Source organism: Symsagittifera roscoffensis, chromosome 9 (assembly GCF_963678635.1).
Source record: "Symsagittifera roscoffensis chromosome 9, txSymRosc1.1, whole genome shotgun sequence".
NCBI classification, from domain to species: Eukaryota; Metazoa; Xenacoelomorpha; order Acoela; family Convolutidae; genus Symsagittifera; species Symsagittifera roscoffensis.
The window spans coordinates 19889911-19910334 of record NC_087070.1 but is presented as its reverse complement, the minus strand read 5'-3'; the positions used below and the strand labels follow the sequence as shown (position 1 = coordinate 19910334).

The 20424-nt window shown below is 36.7% G+C and overlaps 2 protein-coding genes across 2 annotated transcripts; both read right to left on the bottom strand.

Annotated features, from left to right (window-relative positions):
- Window positions 1–3998: 3998 nt before the first annotated feature.
- Window positions 3999–11891, bottom strand: LOC134854748 (zinc transporter ZIP11-like). The gene is made up of 4 exons (XM_063871106.1): window positions 10891–11891; window positions 6621–6812; window positions 4404–4736; window positions 3999–4057 (listed from the first exon to the last, which is right to left on the bottom strand). The coding sequence occupies exons 1-4, from the start codon at window positions 11153–11155 to the stop codon at window positions 3999–4001; spliced, it is 849 nt and encodes a 282-aa protein (XP_063727176.1). The 5' UTR covers window positions 11156–11891.
- Window positions 11892–14968: 3077 nt separating this feature from the next.
- On the bottom strand, window positions 14969–18991 carry LOC134854747 (rab3 GTPase-activating protein catalytic subunit-like). Its single transcript, XM_063871105.1, has 4 exons — window positions 18182–18991; window positions 16561–17682; window positions 16207–16401; window positions 14969–15970 (listed from the first exon to the last, which is right to left on the bottom strand). The coding sequence occupies exons 1-4, from the start codon at window positions 18965–18967 to the stop codon at window positions 15005–15007; spliced, it is 3069 nt and encodes a 1022-aa protein (XP_063727175.1). The 5' UTR covers window positions 18968–18991; the 3' UTR covers window positions 14969–15004.
- Window positions 18992–20424: the final 1433 nt, after the last annotated feature.

Sequence of the window (20424 nt, the reverse complement as noted above, 5' to 3'; positions counted from 1 at the left end):
AAGTTTCCTAAGGTGTTCTTCATTCTTTCTGAAAACGATGACGACGTTATTTGCTTCCCAGTTCCGCTTGCCATCATAGTGTTGTCTGTCGGAGATCTTCTAGTTGTCGCTACTTCAGTTGAGATGTCGGACAGTTCCGACATCTCCTCTCGATCCAATGTCCCGGTGGAAGTGGCAAAATCGTGGCCTTGTTCTACCGGGGTAGATTCACTCGCCAGCCTTCTGCCTCTCCCTTCCAGTTCATTTACTTCCTGGTTGTCATTCATGGTATGGTCCGTATTGACCTCCACTTCCAACAGTTCTCTTCGCTCTTCTGAGGTCTTCTGACTTCTCGTTTCAACCATTCTGCCTGAAACCGTCTCTTCCTTATCGGACCGGGATCGCTTGATCCAATCCACAAAAGGATCGGTCATCGTTTTTCTCTGCTTTTCAGGTATGAATTTCCTAGAGCTATTACCTCGTTTTGGTATCCTTGACTTGTCTAAACTCATTCTTTATTTGTCACTTTCCTATGCCCACTCTTGACTCAATTGCTAGAGACCTTATAGTTTTATTAACAATAATAATGACACAACACAATAAATTTCACCAGATTCTACTAAATAGTGACCACGAATCCCTGTATGTTGTCAGAGTACAGTTTGTATAAAATTTATTCACACTGACCGATTATCGGTCCAAAGATCTGGAAACTAGCACAATATGATGTTATCAGTCAATTTTAAAAGATAGTGTACTCACTACCCAATCAAGCAGTTTAGGTTGATTTAAAATCAAAAAACAAAAAATATATATTGACACAATATGAATGTATATATAAAAAAACGTATATGTCTTGTACTCTTAGTCGGTCGCAGTACAATAGTCGAACCTGTCTTTTAAACAGACAACAGACAAAACAGACAAAACTTTGAAGGCAGTTATTTGCTCAAGTGGGCGTCTATTGCACCCACCGAGTATTGTGTTACCTATCTGCCTTCGGACTGCCCGAGCTAGACCTACTAAAATCCTCAGGGCAGTCACTTTTCCCAAAAACGTATTATGTTTCAATCCACACCAATGAGTCACGCTCTTTTTAATTTAGACTTAGTGTCGCGAATATCCGAGTTCGGACCTGTTTTGTATTAGTCTGGTTCTTTTTGAAAGGCAAGTTACCAGTGCAGTCACTGATACCTAGCCTGTGTATTAATAACCTAATACCTCTCGCTTTTAGTCTTTCTTTCGTTTACCTAAGTCCTTAATAAAATAATACCCCTCCGGATTGGCACAAATAGGACCCTTCCGGACTGTCAGAATATAGACCCCTCCGGATTGGGACCCCTCCGAGTTAGTTAATAGCAGACCCCTCCGGATTTGGACCCCTCCGAATTAGCAACTATAAGACCCCTCCGGATTCGGACCCCTCCGGTTTTGTGGAAAGTAGACCCCTCCGGATTCGGACCCCTCTGACTTTGAAAAATTTCGACCCCTCCGGATTGGGAGCCCTTAGCTCTGTCAAAGTAGCTTTTCGTAGTTTTCTTAATCTCAGCTTATACCCCTCCGGATACGTTCTGCGTTGCTTTTATGCTGTTTGAATTAACTGGGAAGGGTATAGGGTCCTTTCCTAGACCCCTCCGGATTGAAGTTAAGGCACTTATTTGACAATTCACACTAACGGTGAAGGGTCTTATCACTTGCCTAATTTCGACTCTATTATGGTTGTCTTGTGCCTTCAGCCCTCCCTTTTTGTCTAGAACTGTCCTAAGTTACTTAGTTCAATCGCTATCAACTTTTGGTAGAGGTATAAGGGTTTTTAAGAAAAATTTATAAAACGTGAAGGGTGTACCCCTCCGGATTTGTGTAATTTGCTAAAAACAATCTCAAAAAATTTTCTCGCTCGCTTTTTCGAGTAATTCTCTTTCCTACTAGTAATTTCAGCTAATTTCTGATCTAATTGTACCAAGATTGACTCGATATGCTCTGTAGTTCCAAAGTTATTAACCAAAACGTCTTTTTTCCAAACTCAAAAATTTTCTCTCTTATAGGTTCCGCCTAACTTTTTCCGCAAATCTGGTCCTTTCGACCTAAAAATTATTGATCTGAGCTCAGAAGGCCTATACTCTTCTAGTTCAATGCAAAAGACCCGATCTAAAACGCTTTTGTAGAAAAAATTTGCGAAAAACTATGCTACCTGGACCCCTCCGGATTGATGAATCCACCAAATCAAACACGTTATGTTCGATTTCTCTGCGACCCGGAAGGCTTTCGGGTAGCGGGTTTTAAAACTCGTAGATTCACCAGTGGAAGTTGTCCGATCAACTATTTTTACTGTCCTAACTCAAAGATTTCAAAAAATTTTCTGATTTTATAGTGTTTCTTACTATCAAAAAATGGGAAAATTTGGTTTTTTGTACCAAACTAGTTCCAACCACTTCCGAACTAAAGTTAACCGGTTCTACTTATTACGGTAGTGCAGTTACGATGTAACACACTAACTTAGCGCTTTTTTCCGTTTCAAAAAATATCGATATCTCAAAAATCGCGACTTGTGGGGGGATCAAAATATCGCTATTTTGACCCTAAAAACCGGTCTGTTTTCGTTGTTTTTCACTGAAAAACGATATAAGACTATTAATATAGGCTATATAAATAATAATATTAGTAATACTATACCCCTCCGGGTTTGTTTATTATCCGAATTAAGGTGCTTAACTCGGATATTCGCAGTTCGGTGAAGGGTCACTACAGTGCAGCACTGTCGAGCGCCCCACAGATTACTATCTTACTTTTTGCACCAAAAGGGATACAAAACTTGTTAACGATACCCAACAGTCGATTGCTGTTGTCGTTGAGCCCCTTCTTGTTGCTCCTTGTACTGCTTGCCGGATCGGTCTTCACCCAAGACCCTTCCGAATTGAGCGCAAATCAGCTGACCCTTCCGGATTGAGCGCAATTTATCATTAACGTGCTTAAATGCTCAAATAACCCTACAGTACAAGCCTCACAAACGGGCTACAAAATTGATCGTAACGATCCTGACTGATATAAATGCCTGTAACAACAATATATCTATCAACAACAAACGGGGGGTTTGAATCACATCTTGTCTGGGGGGATGATTTCTACTGATTTTTTACTTTTTTACTGTTTTTGGTTTTTTCGGTTATTTTTTATGTTTTTTGTTTTTCTTGGGTACTATACTACTTTTTGTTTGGTTTTGCTTATATCTTTAAGTGTTTTTGGTCACAAACCACTCAGGGGATGAGGGGTTCATGATTCCCCCCACCCTTCCTGGTTCGTGAATTTTCGGTCTTAACTAGGTTAAAAAACTATTCACGGTAATCCGGAAGGCTTCCGCGTTCCGAACTACCCTTCCGCCCCGGCTGTTTAGGCCTATTAAGGGCGTTAATGTGAGCATCCGCTCGGCGCGGAGTGCTCGTTAACGGTTCCGCCGGTCATGATGTTATGAAAGAATAACACCCAGGAGCGCCATAAAAACATACATGTAACATTCGCCCGGAAGATACATATCGACGGATAACAAAACTAAGTCTTAAGACGACTGGCTAGCGTCTAAACAGAGCTCTGCATGTTTTTCACCGTCTCTACCAAGCCAGTACTTTTCGGTGGTCTTTCTTACATCAGGTCGACAAAAACGTTACTGTTCTCCGGCTTCGACCAGAACGCTCAAATTAACTGAATTACATGCAAAATTAGTGAGCTCATGGCTGGGTCTCAGTATCCCCAGACCACGAGGTCACTCCTAAAAACAGGGCTACTACTTATTATATTACTATTGTTTTTATTCAGTAGATAAAAACCATCATCTCCATCGAAGATGGATCAACCCTTTCCCCCCCTCCTAGCTTCTCATCCTTATCAAAATGAATCCAGTTGTTAATTAAATTCAATTCAGGACATGACAAGAAGCTAAAAGTTTATATAAAAGGCTAAAAGTTCCAGTCCCGAAACCCTTCCGGATTCTTGAATCCAGTGAATCAAGCTCCTTAACTTCAACTTCACACCAATCCGGAAGGCTGGTTCTCACCCTTCACCGTTGTCGGCAACGGCCCCGCAACTATTGTAGCAGCACAATAGTTGCAGCTTGGAACGTTCTCTGCTATTGTAGTTCGTTGTCATTTTTCTTTAATCTCGATTTTCGTTCTGTTCACAATCACAGATAAAGTTGTTCTGTTTTTCTTAGTTCTTTTTCTAAAATGGCCGCTTCTGACGTTTCTCAGAAATATTACGTCATCACTTCGAAAATTTAAAATTTTAAAATACGGGAATATCCTGACCTTCACCGTTCTGCCAATCATCCGAATAACGTCGTTAATCCTTCGAAATCATCAACTCGGAAGGCCTACTGCTAAAAATTCGAAGTCTGCATAAATTGCATTTTGGCCATTCTGGTCGAATGTCACATTCTGGGAAATTCTGGATTCCAATCCCGAGAGCAAGAGACTTGGCACTGCTGAACGTCGCAGAGTCACTTTTTCCGACAGCCCCAAATGCAACTCCTACTGCTAGACCTTCTGGAATATTGTGGACTGTAATGGCAATAACCAGCAGCAACATTCTGTGCCAGCTCTTCTGTCTGTAAAATTTATTGAAGCATAGAAGCGTTTTATCACATACGTTCATGTCATCTGTCAAGATGCCTTCCTTGTTGTCTTCAACGTCTACGTTGGATGGTTTTGGCCCAAAAGAGGCACCATTTGAGCTCTTAAGGGGCGACTCTTTCCCTTGTTTAGACTCTAGAAACAAAAAAACTCTTTAATAGATGATACATGAAAGATCAGAACATTTAAAAACTCATATAAGTTTTTTTTGCTTTCATTAAATAATAACCTGATTCATCAATCCTAAATCACTATAACATAGACAACAGACAGTTGAAAAGTGCCAATTAACTCAAGGAAACCAAAAAAATAAATGTATATAACCTCAACGTTCTATGATCGAGTTTAATATAAACAGTACCCATGATTACTTTTTTATTGTTCAGCAAAACCTAAAAACTGAAATCCACTTTGAAACTGAAAGTCATTCATTCACATTCGTCAGAGAGCGTGATTTGCTTTTCTTTTAGACTAAAGTGTTCAAAAGTCGAACAGTGAACAATTTATACAAAAAGGCGAAGTTGCACTTCGCACACACAAGCAAAAATATGACCAATAACGCAACTGGGAAAAACTGAATGAGTAAAATTTTGAGTCTAGAAAAATTTCTTCAAAGACGCACGCCAATAATGAGTCTAAATAATTGCTAAGTGACGCAAGCCAATAATGCCGCATTATCAGTACCAGTCAATTTGAAAAAAATTTACCAACTAACATGCCTCAATTTATAGAGCGGACGCATTTTAGCTAGTATACGAAAGATTCGAACTCTCTTATTTTGTTGCGGGTCTCCTTCCCTAACTCTTTGCTACAGATCCATGATAACTTGAAGCTTAAGTGCAATTTGTAATATAATAGTCAGTGTTAATATTAATCAAAACGAACACTTTTAAAATGTACACATTATTTGCGACTTAGGTTAGAAAAAAAGGGAGTTCAAACTATAACACAAGCTTTCTTTGGGTAAAGACTTTCCGGTAACAAAACGAGAAAAAAACATGCGATCTAAATAAGTGTCCTCACTTCGTTCATTGACAGTTATTAGAATCCGTTTTCATGAAACATTTCCAAAAGATTTTTCAAAACTTTCAATTGATCTTGAGTGAAAGAGAAAAAATTGTTTGATTTTACTCGTAATTCAATGAAATTGGGCTACTAAAAGGACTGCGAGTGTCTTGCCAAAACTAACTGCTCTGAATTATAAAATTTTTCTTATCTTTGAAAATACTTCCTTTGAAACTTGTTTTATTTTTTAAATAAAATTATTTTCGGCATAACATACCATGGTACATGGTACAAGGCCCAAAAATTGTTGCTGCATACAGAATGAAAATATGATATAAGAAACGTTCTATTTTTAAAGGACTCAGAGATAGTAACATTTTAGGGAGAGTTCCTTGGCATGCATCTTGTTCAGATTTCCAGAACTTGATTTAGCTATTTTGTATAATATTACGGAAACTAAATCGAAATACAGTTAACTAAGAACGTATCCAGTTCTCTCAGGGCTCCTTGTGATTATTCTCGCTATCCTTCCTGTATCCTCTCTAACTATTCAATAAATTCGATGATATAATTGATGAATATATTTTTTACTAAAAGGCGAAGCTGTGCTTCGCAAACACTTACGATAAAACGGCAAAATAGAAGCTCTATAAAGTGAAATAAGCCTCGAATTAGTAAAAACATTTGTTATGCGTCGGATTCGAACATGCAACCTCGAGATTTGGAGTATCACGTCCTTCCCTCTCATCCACAGACGATTATCAGATGCTATGAGATTTCTAATGCTACAGATCGTGATTGTAGCAAAAGTGCCACCAAATGAACCAAGTTAGGTTGAAGAAATAGTCATAATGATACACCACGCTCGCAAAGTGTAAAAAGCGTATATTTATATAGAATTATATTGAGGCATAATTGATTTGCTTTTGTTTTGCAAGTTTAGAGGAATACACTCTTCTTCTTCTACTAGCTTCAAAATTTTTAGCTGCATATAAAAAATGAAAAGAAGATTACGTGTGACATGTTCATCGGCAAGAGCTTTATCAGCTAGTTCTAATGTTGCATCCGAACTAGTGGCCGGATTATTCAGTTCTTGTTCCACTGATATGGCACCTGTCTCTGCCTGGAAAATGGTCTCGTACAGGCTCTGTGAGTTCATCCCTATTTTCTCTACCAGCACATCTGCACCGAGCACGAAAGCAGCACCTAAAAATCATTAAAATCATAAAAGGATTAAAAAGTAGCAGAAAAACGCAGTCAAATCGCTGTTCCATTGTTATAGTGTATAGAAAAGAAGAAGAAACATTTACATCAGACGGTCGGAAAAGCGTAACAGAACAAGTACAAAATAAAACTGATTAAAATATGAAAAATATAACTTTCCAGTTTCGAAGAAAAATATATCACATAAGAAGGCTCTTTGAGTTTCATGAATTGTCACTTTTTATGAACTTACTGGGGTCATCTAACAGGGTTTTGTAAAAAGAACAATTTACAAAGTCAAAGTTTAAGTAATTTTTTTAAAACTAAAATGTCATATTTTTACACAGAGGCGAAGCTAAGCTGCTCTTCGCAAACACTTGCAAGAACACGACCAAAAAGCAGCTCTATCGAGTGAAAAAAGAAAAAATATAATTAGCAAAAACTCGGCTACGTATCCGATTCCAATCTGACAACTAGCAAATTTGAATCTCACGCAAAAATCACTCAGCCACGGACGGTTAAAATTCCCAAAAAAATAGCCACCAATAACCCAGCTACATATGCTAAAAAAAATTGCCAATTCGATGCAGCAAAAGTAGCACCAGATACAAAAAGACAATTTTGCATGTAATAAATTGGAAAGCATATAACCAAAATATGTATAAATTATGCATTTCAAAAAAATTGCGAGATACAATAAGTTGGAAAAATTCTGAAATCGAGCTTTTTATCATTCTACTGATTTTTATCTTTGTACTGACATAGTCATAACTTTTTCGGTTCATTTGATGAATTAAAATGCATCAGCTGTGTTAACTTTTTACTTATCAAATGTCAAAGCACATATCATATTATACTGCTACCGCAGTCTGCCAATTCAAAAGTGGCACTAATAGATTTGCGACTTAGGTTGAAAAAAAAGAAAGTTTTTATTAATAACCTTTGCTTCGCAAGTGTAATAACTTCTGAAATACAGATAATTTCATTTTCATTTGAGAAATAGGACCCTAAAAAGACCGACAGCATATAACTGCACTTTTCATGTTTTAAAAAATCTAAAGTTCTAACATCAATCAGATTTTGTATCAATCTTAGAAAAAATTTCTTGAGAATACCGGAACTTTTTGAACAACAAAAACTGTCATGCCTCGGAAACTACAATTTTTTGAAAGTTCAAATAGAGGCCAACTATGCAGGTCTATATCTGCGACCTCTGTGTGTTCCCTGTAAGCACCCCACAAAAAGGTTGAGAGCTGCAAAAAGTATACTTTCACACAGAGGAGAAGCGGAGTTTCGCACCACTTGCGATACAATACAAACGAAAAAAAAAACATGTCGAAAAGTTTTTAGATATTGAATAAAACAAGGTGAGCCAAATTATTCGTAAGTCTCGATCAAAACCAACTACAGGGCCAGCTACGGAATGAACTTGCTATATTGATGCGGCACGAACAGAGAGATAATCAATTTTCCCGAGGAGAAAACATTTTTCTTACAAAAATTAAGGAATCGCTGTTTCTGCACGAACAATTATAGCAACCTGATCTTTCAATGGATTTTTTTTTTCATCTCAGATTTGATTGTGTAAATTTTAAGAAAATTCAAAAAATTTCTAAAAAGCGGTCAGAAGTCCTAAAAAACGTTCAAAAGACTTCCAATATCCATGTTTTTCTGCAGAAGAGCAGGTTATGGCCGCTTAAGCAGAGAAGATTTCTAAAGCCAAGTTTCTTGTTTGAACACAACCTGAGAATTGGCCCGGTAGTTTTCGGGTAAAGTCAATAAGTTTCCGAAAACACTGTTAAAGTTTTAAAACTTTGACTTGTTTGAAGGCCATAACTTATTTAAATTAAACTGGGCTTAAAATTATAATATCAGATTTGGCAGGAGGGTTAGCCAGAAAAGTAAAAAAAAAAACGGTCAAAAAATCAAAAATTTGACTTTTCAGATGGCGATAATTTCTTGTGTACAACTTTTTCTTAGTTTCCTCTAATACTTAAGAGCTTCCCGTTTTTCTCACTGAACACACAATATCAGATTTGGGAGAGTACTTTTCGAGAGAAGTCGAGATCTTTAAAAGAAAAAACGATCACAAAATCATAATTTTTAAAATTCCGAGGGCCAAAGCGTTTGGAGAAAAAAAACTGGGCGTAGTCGCATAAGCATAAGAGCTTCTCAAAGCCCGTTCTGAGAATTGAACCCAAAATCTCAGGTATCGCAAGGTGGTTGTCGAGAAAATTCAAAAAGTTTTTTAAAAAAACGGTCAAAAAATCAGAAATTTGACTTTTCAGAGGGCGATAACTTCTTGTGTACAATTTTGGTAGAGCCTGCAAATTCACAGGAGTTTTCCACTGACCTTTATCTAATTGAACCCACAATATCAGATTTGAGAGAGTAGTTTTCGAGAGAAGTAAAGCCCGTTCTGAGAATTGAACCCAAAATCTCAGGTATCGCAAGGTGGTTTTCGAGAACATTCAAAAAGTTTGAAAAAAAAAAAAGGTCAAAAAATCAAAAATTTTACTTTTCAGAGGGCGATAACTTCTTGATTACATTTTTGGTAGTGTCTGTTAATTCACAGGAGCTTCCCACTGACCTTTATCTAATTGAACCCACAATATCAGATTTGGGAGAGTAGTTTTCGAGAGAAGTTAAAAAAACGGTCACAAAATCAAAATTTTTACTTTTCCGAGGGCCAAAGCTTTTGGAGTAAAAAAAAATTGGGCGTAGTCGCATAAACAAATGAACTAACCGAAGCACGTACTGAGAATTGAACCCAAAATCTCAGGTATGGCAGGGAAGTTTACGAGATAACTTAATTTTAAAAATGGGTCAAAAACCAAAAATTTGACTTTTCAGAGGGCGATAACTTCTTGCTAAACTTTTTCTTAGTGTTCGCTAAGGCAGAGGAGATTACCAATACCTGATCTAATTGAACTAACAATATCAGATTTGAGACGCTAGTTTTCGAGAAAAACGAAAAGATCCACAAACGGTCAAAAATCAAACATTTAACTATTCCAAGGGCCATAACTTTATATGCAAAAAAATTTGATTGTGACCACTTATGCAGGTGAGTTTTATTCATTGAAACCAAAAACTTGTATATGAGAGAGGTAGTTTTCGAGAAAACAAAAAAAACTCAAAAATGTAGGTCAAATATTCCTCTACACTTTTTCGAAGGCTGTAGACAGAAGGGTCAAGTAAAAAAGACTCTAGGGGACTATGCAGGCAGACAGAGGGATAAGCGGCTCTGAATTGATACTCCTTTTTTGGAAATCAGGAAAAGTTTCTGAGAAAAAAAAGTAAAATTTTGCTAAAAGTGAAAAAATTTTCCAAAAAGAAAAAAATGAAACTTCAATAAACAGATTGTTAAACATACAAAAAATTTGAAAAGTGCAAAGTAGAGTGCTAAAACTGTGTGGATCTTGAAGCGTCCCAAAATTAGGTCATGAAGCCGATGAAAAATAGGCCAAAATAATTTTGGCAGAGGATATTTTTTTAAGGTAAACAAAAAAAAACAAAGAAGGCAATATGAAGTCAAGGTAGGTAAAATTACAGTGTAGGCGTAAATCGAGAACTAAAAACATTATTAAAAAAAGCATGTAGAAAAAAAACAACTCCAAGATGTGGCAACTAAGCCGACAACAAATAAGCACAAATAATTGGCCGACAATTTTTTTTTGCAACAAATTATTTCCTGTTTGAAAAAAAACTGGTCAGACTTGAACCCAGGACCTTTGCCGTCCCATGCATATTCGCTACCTCCAGGCTAAGTTGGCCAAGAACCCTAAGCAATTTGAAAACATAATAAAACAAGGTAGAGATGAGTCCAGATGAGTCTGTGGACAAAGTTCCTCGCGGGAAAACAAGCCTAGCACCCGTTTGCAATACACTTGCTTATTTCGCCAGATTTTTGAAATTAATAATTTATAAACAAACTAATGTTCAAAATTATAAAATGCGAAATAACAGCAGGACCTGTCTATCATAGTTGCTGTTTCGAGGGACCACTCTATCATAGTAGTACCTTAGATACAATTTATTTGTCCTTTCATTTTCTACCATTCCTGACGAAAACACTCACCAATTCCAAATCCGATCGCCACTGGAACAAACGCAAACTCGCCATAATTGCCAGACTCCTCTGCCATTTCAATAGCCGGGTTAATAAGCGACCAGAAACTGGCTGCGACCATCACCCCAGCCGCAAAACCCAGACTTGCGTCCAGGAACTTCCGATAGGCTTTACGGCAAAAGAAGACCAAGGCCGCACCTGCTGCTGTCATTCCCCACGTGAACAAAGTGCCGTAACAGGCATTAAGGAACATAGAATGATCCTCGTTGAACATGGTGTCGAGCTCCTTGAAGAAACAGTACTCGGGTGTATCTTGAAAAAATCCGATACAGTAATATAAAATTGGAGATAATTGCAATCGCTTTATGATGCTCAAGACACACGCTTTTGTGATCTTGTAATCAGAAGAATGCTGCTGAATACAGTCGGCAAAGCTATAATGATGGCCAAAATTATGCTGATAAAAGTTTGAATACAGTAAACTCTGATAACCTTCGGTTCGGTTCAAATAATTTAATTGATCGTACGATGAATTATGAGCAGCAATCTTGAATACTGGATCAAAGATTTTAATTCTACAGTTAAGGAATTATTACAGGCTTAGACAAATGAAAGAAACCCTTTGAGGCGAAATGAATCCAATTAATTGCAGAGCACTTTGATAGATTACTTCAGATTTAAGAGATCTTTTTTAATGATAATATTTTGGGCGTAAAAATTAAACCGAGATTTTCTAAGCCATAAACCTCAATTATAACGCCAGTTTTCAAGCCTTGGAGCAAACACCTGTAGAATAAACCAAATTGAACTTCGAACTATTCTCTGTTTTAGACTTCAGTTCAGTCGTATAAAACCCCTCAATCAATATCAATGGACAATTGACGCCAAATGTTTGACGTCCAGATTAACTAGTTAAGTGATGATGATATACTGAAAGGAGATGACAAGGAATTCAGTCAAACGTCGTTGAAAATCTAACCTCGCAGCAACGCTGACACCGACATTTACTATATCTAAAAATACATTTGATAGAAAATTAAGCTTATAAAAGGCTGCGAAATTGAAAGAAATTTGCATTCAAGGCCTTACATTATGACAATTGTTTAAAAAAATAAGCAATGCAGGCAATTGCAAAAAAAAAGATGAAAACAAAACAACCATTATTACCCAAGTATCAATTAGCACCTTAAACATTAGAAAACTTGATGTGAAACTTGGAAAACCTTTTCCTATAACTGCTAACACGTTAGAAAAATTCAAAAAAAAATGGAAAAATTGGATTTTCTTCCTTAAGTAATTTTTGTACTGTTTTGGTGGAGAACTTAATACAATATATGGGCACTAAATGACTTAAATGCCACCACACCAGTCGAATTTGATTTTCTTTACTCGTGCAAAATGATAAACAATATCACCGGCCAATCGCTGGGAAAGAAAACGAATATACTTTGGAATTTCTTGTTAAAGAAATATGGCGATATTACAATATATCACAATAAGTGCTGGCAGATCCAACTCAGGTGAGCAAAAAAAAATGGTACAGACCGGGTTTCAAACCGAGGCGTATAGGGTATAGGCCTTCAGTCACATGGCTTATTGCATACTGGCTAGTAACATGTTGCTAACATATTTTACTCTTTCCCAGAGCTGCGAGTTGGAATCCCGTTGGGACCATTTTTTGCTTTGTAAAGACCTGCCAGTAAACCTGCTACTTACTGTAAAATATCACCCATTGTAAAATATTGAAATAGTTGCATTTTTAAAGTGACGAGAAACAGAGATGTTTACTGCAAGATATAGGGACTCATGGCTTTTGTGCCACAAAACAGTTGATTCTTTATGATTCTTTTTTTGATATGATTCTTTTTTTTGATATGATTCTTTTTTAGCTCAAAAATAATAAATCAATAACGCCTGCCAATCGGCGGAAAAAATACAAGACTGCTCGTATATCAGGGCAAAGCCCTGAATGTTCCGACTGTCCCTTAATTCATTTTGGGAAAAGAAAATATTGAAAAACTGTAAATTTTGGACAAAATCAAAGTGTAAAATATTGAGTCGTACGGAATTAATACGACAAATTAGCTAGCCTCAATTCAATTTGGAACGATTTTGTTATGCGGGATAATTCACCACGCATAAATAACTCGCGTTACGCTCTCAGCAATATGAATAAACTAGCGCATGACTCGCACCTACGGTGCTTCAAACAGATCGTTGAACATTAAAAGAGCTTCCTACAACACGTACTAAATTATTTTTGCAACCGTGAAGATGAACTGGGCTCATGTATCAGGCGCCACATCTCGGAAAAGGATTTGAGCAGTCAAATTTAGAGGGCAGATTTGCAACGCCGAATGTTTAACGCCACATCTCGGTAAGCAAAAGGATTTGAGCAGTCACATTTGGAAAAAAACTGCAACCCCTGAGTGTACCCTGACTACGCGCCACCATAGAGTTGAAAATTTCAAGTTCCGTTATTTTTTTAACATCTACGTTTTTGAAAAAAAAATAAACTATCTAAGTTTTTTTGAAAAACAATAAATTCAAAATATCATAAAAACGCCATACTCGATAACGAAAATGATTTGAGCAGTCATACTTGGAGGCCAGATTAGCAACCCTCGAATTTACCCTGATAGCACCCCACTATAGGGTTGAGAAATTCAAGTTCGGTTAGTTTTTTATATCTAAGTTTTTTGAAAAAAAAAAAAAATAAATCATTAAAAAACGCCATTTCTCGAAAACCAAAAAAAATTGAGCAGTCATATATAGACGCTAGAGATCCAGCCCTTGAGCGTACCCTGATAGCACTCCACCAAAGAGTTGAGAAATTCAAGTTCGAAAAGTTGTTGTTTTTTTTAAAGTTTTTTGAAAAAAAAAATGAAAAATTATAAAATGCCATATCTCGAAAATCATAAGGACTTGAGCGGTCATACAGACGTTAGATTTGCAACCCTAGAGTGTACCCTGATAGCACCCCACTATAGGGTTGAGAAATTCAAGTCCGGTTAGTTTTTTTATATCTAAACTTTTTGAAAAAAAAATGAACAAATCATAAAAAACGCCAACTCTCGAGAACCAAAAGGATTTGAGCTGTCCCACTTGGACGCTAGATTTGCAACCTCTGAGTGTACCATGGTAGTACCCCACTTTAGGGTTGAGAAACTCAAAATCAATAAAGTAAATGGTGAAACAAAAACTTTGATAGTTTTACGTTAAGAACAAAGGAGTTATAACATTCGAGCTCCAACTGATTTTGAAAAGCTGACTTGAGTAACCTTTCCGACACTTGCAATGTTTTGGCCTTTTAACAGACCAACATAGGGACTTCTTTAACATGTGCTAAATGAAATTTCTTAAGCGTTTTACTATACGATATAGCTTAAACGTGCAAAAACACTTTCGTTAAACATACAAAAAATAATACGTTGAAAAATTTTAAACATTCAAACAGAGTTCTCTTAAACATGCCAACATAAGGACTTCTTACACAATTAAACGCCAATTAAATAATAGATAGATAGATTTCTCAAACCGCGCATAATTTAGTCCAGAACATGGCCCATTTGGCAACTTTCAAACCCCCAGAACTTTACAAAAAATAAACGAGGTAAAATATCTTTTTACATTTGAATTCAGGAAGTCGACATCTCCAATGGGGTATAATTTTTTTTTTGTCGGAAACAATTATTTCGATCGGCGAAAATTGCCTGAATAAAAAGCCACACCGAGCATAAATATTCCGTTTTCTTCGAAAGTCGGAACAATTATTCGTACAAGGCTAAATTTTTAGCTTTTTTTGGTGGGAGAAAACTCACAGAAGAGGAAACTAATAGCTATGCTCTAAGTGCTGTAAGGCCTGAACAAACTTTAGGAATTTTCCTAAAAACAAAAAACTCATCACGAACAATCGGAATAGTTAAATCCTGAAAAACATAGTAGTACTTCCAGGATAAGCTTAGCTTCATAGTGAGCACAATTCAGAAAAATGATACTTATTTTTAGCTAAAAGACATTTTTGCGAAAAAGAATAGAAAAACATGTTGTTTGCGGTGGAGAAAACAAAAATTACTTATATCTATTAACTACACTTAATTACGTAAACACCACCATTTCATCTTTATACAATTTTAGTAGAACTACATGTTGTCATTGCAACTCTAAATTCAGAAGCACCAACTGTCGCGTACATTCTCTGTGGTAAATCAACTGCAATCTTACCCGACTCCCTGTCTCCGCAGTCATCATTATTTTTCCACTTATTTTTCAAATTTTCTCTATTCCGATTATCGGTCGATAAATTGGCCTGTAAAACAAACTCTTTTGTTATAGGTGCAGGAAACATGTTATCTGTAATCGGACCAGCTGATTTTGCTCGTTCGAATGAGTAATCGTCCTCTTCTTGAATCCTATTGGCAAGCGAGAAAAGATTGCAAATTACGTCACCAACCGGCCCACGAGAAGCTCCGATTACAGGAACAGTGGAACTCTCCATCAAACTATTTACAAAATCTTTGTATATATCGTCAACTTCGCCTGTAATTTCAGATTTCACTTCAAATTTCACATTTCTTTTGATGGTCTTGGTGGCAGCTTCTGCGTTTGAGAAAGTTGGTAAATGACAAAACTTCTTTTCAAGCGACGCAGCACGAGATATTATCAACTCTAAAGCCACAAAATCGACTAAAAACTGATACAATTTTCTGCCTTCGCTTTCGAGGTCAACTTGATGAAGTTTCTTCACATCGCTTTCCAGATTTAATTTCATAGCTTCAAAGCAAGTGAATTCTTTTTTCGTTGATACGATTTCTTCGTAGCAATGATGTAGCAACGGGTTGATAATCAAGTCTGCCAAATCATTTCGGTTTAGAGACGAAAAATATCCAAACAGATTTTCGGCCTCTTTGGTGTCGTCAAATAGACGCTTCTGTCGTTTGGCCGGCACTGGGAGGGCCATGTTCCAATTTTTGACCCAGATATTAGAGGAGTCCTGAGTCATACGGACACTGAGACCTTCTGATGGACTCCAGTCTCGAGGAGAATACCACCTGATGAAATCTTCCAGAACACATCCCGGGTTGGCCGCCTAGGTCAACCAAACCAGTCAGCCACTTCTTTTAGAAACACGAAGTTAGGTTTACAGGGCTCAGCGTTCAATTAGATCATATTTCATCTCCACGGCCTTTTTAACTGCTTACTTCGACTGCGCTAGCATTTGGAAAATGCCTCAAATTATGAGCATAATTGACAAATGTTTTCAAACTAAAAAATTATTTGCCAAATGAATGCAGATAGAATTTTTTAAATAACGACATCACTAACCTTGAAGCACTCCATGTCAGACAGCAGCGTGCGTGACTGAATCAACATTCTCAGTTCACTTGCATCTGAATTAGATCCCAGCTGTTCCAGGAACTCCGCCTCCTTGGCCAGGGAGTACTCTGTCATGATCGGTGGTTCCTGGGTTTCTGGGACGTACAACGGGCTTGTTGGGTGTTCTAAGAGGAATTCCTCTTCCTACAGTGTAAAAAATTAATTTATATTTGCCATCATTGAACTTTTCTCAGCTATTTACGTTTTCGCTACTTATGAGATGAATAGACTTCCTTAATGGCGTTTTTAATTTTTTGAAATAAAAAGCTGAAATTCATTCAACTATTTAGGTTAAACACTAGCCTTGAACAATTTCAGTCTTCCCTCAGGTGGCCTCAATGTACTGGTTTGCTTTTTCTTCTCGTTCTTTTCAAGTTCTTTCTCCTCGATATCAGGTTCATCGTCGAAATTCCAATCAGAATTATCCCACATTTCATTCCATTCGTCTCCTTCCCGTGCATTTGTTTGTTCACTTTTGTCATCTTTCCTATCTGCTAAGTTTTCAGACGATTTCCTAACTTCTTCACCCTCTTTTTGTCCATTGTTATCATAATCGCAATCGAAAAACTCGTCTTCGTGTGCGTTTCCACTTTCACCTGTTGATGAAACAACACTAAGTTCACTTTTGTTCAGAACATTCTCTTTGTTCAAATCAATTGATGAATTCGCATTTTTACACCTCGTTTCGCGGTCCAATCTACGTTTGGTACAGCAGTTCAAAAACTGCAACTTTTGATTCAACAAGCAAGATGAAAAATCTGGTTTTTCCACCGAAACCGAAGGAATGTAGACACCAGCGTCGAAGTACTCCCGAACCTGAGCTACGAACTTTCTCCAAACGACTAACATCGCTTCGGCGCTAGAGTAACGATAACTTATATGACACAGAATCCAAGCTAAATCGTAAATTATACTATTCTTTGGTGCAGATTTGAATGCCGTGCAAATTTCATCCATTGAGAAATGACTACGCGAAAAACTTCTGTCAAAAAGTCGTTCTATAATTGCCCCTGCTAACTGATCACTCATTTCTTCACTATGCACTGTATAGTTAGTTTCGCTCCATTTTTTCCTCGTTATGATGTTATTGATATCCGGCAGCTCTAACTTTTCCAGATCTTCAAGTCGGTCATAAGAGTTAACTGGGCTTAATTTCGCCTTTTGTAGAATAAACGAAAGTCTAGTCATTCGAAGTATACTCAAAATATGTTGACTTAAAATGCAATTCGGATTTTGGTTCATTTTCACAGACAGCCACCACTGCGGTGCGTTTAAGGGAGTCATATCCGAATACGACTCGCTTTCTTCTACGACTGAACAGGACAGACCATCCCAACAAGCCGACAGTTGAATCTCAGAGACTATTTCGTCGAAAGTGCCGACTGGAATGTCAAAGAGGACGGCTACTGATTCACCGATTGTTTCCTAGTTAAGCATTGAGAGACAATCAGTTGGACTAATATTATCGCCTAGTAAAACTGATAGTTAACAGTCAGAAAATAGTTGTGCTCTTTTACTATTTCAACCCAGTTGACACTTTCCTTCACATAACCCGACTGTACGGTAATATACGGTAAAATATACGGTAATTAACCACTAAACACATTTGATATCTTCATCTACCTTGTAAAATCAAAGGTTCCGGAACAAAATCTTTTTTTTTGCCTGCGAAAAACAGCTCTAAACTGAATCATATAAAAAATCTAATAATTTTTTTAAAATAGCGACAAAATTACGTAGTACAATTCTCGTACAATTCATTTGACAGTACAATTTCTGTGTGTAAATATCAAAAATTTGGAAAGTTCTACTTGTTCATCTAACCGAATTTCAATTTTTTTTAATTGATAAATTATATTTGGAGAAACAAATTTTTTCTTCAAGAAAAAAAATCTTTTTACTCGATGATCATCACCCAACTAACATTTTCTCCCATTGTGTCTGCCAAAGGCACATTCTGATCTTCCCAATTCAATGTGAACTCGGTCCAATCATACAATGAGTACGTAAAACAAGCTGAGACTGTAACCTCTGCGCTACTAGACAAGGCCGCGTGTTCCCTGAAAAGGTCCAACAATCCCGACAGGTGAGTCAAGTTCGATTTCGGCGCCGACTTCATATGAATCATATCCATTCTATATTCATTCTCAGAGCCATCTAAACCGGCGCCTCCAAAACCGGATAAAAAGCACCGCCACTCTTCGAGAAACTGTCCGAAAATTGGTATGTTGAGCCCGATATTACAGCTAACTACACTACAAGCACTAAGTATTGATTGCATGTCCGATTCAGACTTAATTTCAGAACTGGTGCATTTCAAAATAACGAAGCAGGAAAAGCCGAACCATTTTGGAATGTTTTTGTAGGGACATGTCGATGATTCGTTCTGACCTATAAATGAAACTTCGCTCGACATTTTTCCATAATCACGACTTTGACTGCCTTTTTTGTTTGAGACAGTTTTATTGCAGTCAACTTCAAAGCCACCAAGATCGTAACAGTGAAGCTCGAAAACTTGCCCTGAAAGATTAATAACATCACTACACAAGCAGTTTGATTTAGGATTCGAAGAGTTAATGTCGCCGAAGTTAGTTGAGTTTGTTAATAATGAAGATTGGATTTGTGCGAAGAATTGTTCGACTAGGAAGATAAAATTCTCCCAGTCTGTTGCATTGGTAAAATCTTCTATTTCGAAGACATCGGCAGCCATTCTAAACTGTTTCAAATTGTCATTTGACCTGAAATAACCAAATTTCGAATAGAAAATTACTCAGATATACTACTTAAAGATTTCGTCGAAAGAAACTTGAAGGTTTTTGAAGATTAACCAGCGTTCTTTTGTGCCGTTTTCTTTTCACAAATTAAAGCCGCCGCAATTAAAATACACCATGATTAAGAGACACAACTATGAAAATAAAAAGTATAATAAAAGCCACCTTTCTTAAAATTCAAAAACGTTTTTCCATCAATAAGTGATGTACTTAAATTTCTTAAGCCAACCATGGACAGCAAAAATGTCATCAACAAAGTGTCCCGCCAAAAGGTTATACATACGGAGAAGAGGAAAACCGTTTAAATTTAAACTCATAAGTTGACAAATTGCAACCCCAACTTACAGATGACGCCCACTACCTACGGTTTCCGAACTTCGCCAAATAAATTTCACCATGATAATTATGGTTAAATGCTGAGCAACTTCAGTTCTGTTCATTTTTTCACTAATCGAATTTGAGAAAAATGCTTTTCAATTTTCCAATGTTGTTCTTTTTGTCTGGTTAATTTAAATCAGCACTGTCTACATAATATGAACATAAACCTATAATCTTACAGAACCCGGGGTACTGTAAGACTATAGATTTATGTTCATATTATGTATACAGTGCTGATTTAAATTAAACGAACAAAACGAACGTTGAAAAATTGAAACGCGTTTTTCTCAAATTCGGGTAAGATTAGTAAGAATTTAAAATTTAAACGCTACAAAAAGCTTATAAGTTCAAAGATAGCAAGTAATTTTTAATTAATTATACTAAAATTTTGGTGCTATTTATATCGATATATGTGTATGAAAGTTCTGGAATAATCTAGAACAATTAACGACCATTTTGAAATGTTCTCAAACAATCTAGAACATTTTACTCCTGCTCTTTTCCGCGCCCTGCTCACCCCCACCCCCTCGGATTGTTAGGCGCCTAAACTACTACTACTACTATTCCTCTTTTACAGCCCAACAAAGTTCTAAAAAGATAAAATTTGCGCTAAGTTCTTATAAGATTTTGATTTGTATAAAGTAAAAATGATCATTTTTTGCTATCAACCAAAAATATATTCTCTTATACAGATTTTTGGAAGTTCTACCCTTCTAGAACTTTGTTGACCTGTAGAGGCTTCTCTTGATATAAATTTCTCATCAATTAATGTGGTAGTTTCAGCGTAATTCTTCATTTACTAATTGAAATTTGAAATTACGCGTTTGAAGTTTCAAGTTTCAAATTTAGTTTGTCTTGTCCGGATAATTTAAATCAGCACTGTAGAAGTCGCATGGCATTTTAATAGTTAGTATAAACTTATGTACATCCAAATCATATGAGTTTTTGCATTTCGAATGCTTAGATTTCATAATAAGCCAAACTTCGGAAAAAGAGAATGAATTCATGTTGTGTTCTG

Excerpts from the sequence above, each read along its gene's own strand:
- LOC134854747 (XM_063871105.1), bottom strand. The coding sequence starts at position 18,967 with ATGGCTGCCGATGTCTTCGAAATAGAAGATTTTACCAATGCAACAGAC. Across the intron at positions 16,402-16,560 it reads GAAGACTGAAATTGTTCAAG|GAAGAGGAATTCCTCTTAGA; the intron begins GCTAGTGTTTAA and ends TTTACACTGTAG. Across the intron at positions 15,971-16,206 it reads CTGACATGGAGTGCTTCAAG|GCGGCCAACCCGGGATGTGT; the intron begins GTTAGTGATGTC and ends TGGTTGACCTAG.
- LOC134854748 (XM_063871106.1), bottom strand. The coding sequence starts at position 11,155 with ATGTTCAACGAGGATCATTCTATGTTCCTTAATGCCTGTTACGGCACT. Across the intron at positions 4,737-6,620 it reads TGCCGATGAACATGTCACAC|AGTCTAAACAAGGGAAAGAG; the intron begins GTAATCTTCTTT and ends TTTTGTTTCTAG. Across the intron at positions 4,058-4,403 it reads AATCCAGAATTTCCCAGAAT|TTGCGGGGCCGTTGCCGACA; the intron begins GTGACATTCGAC and ends CTGCTACAATAG.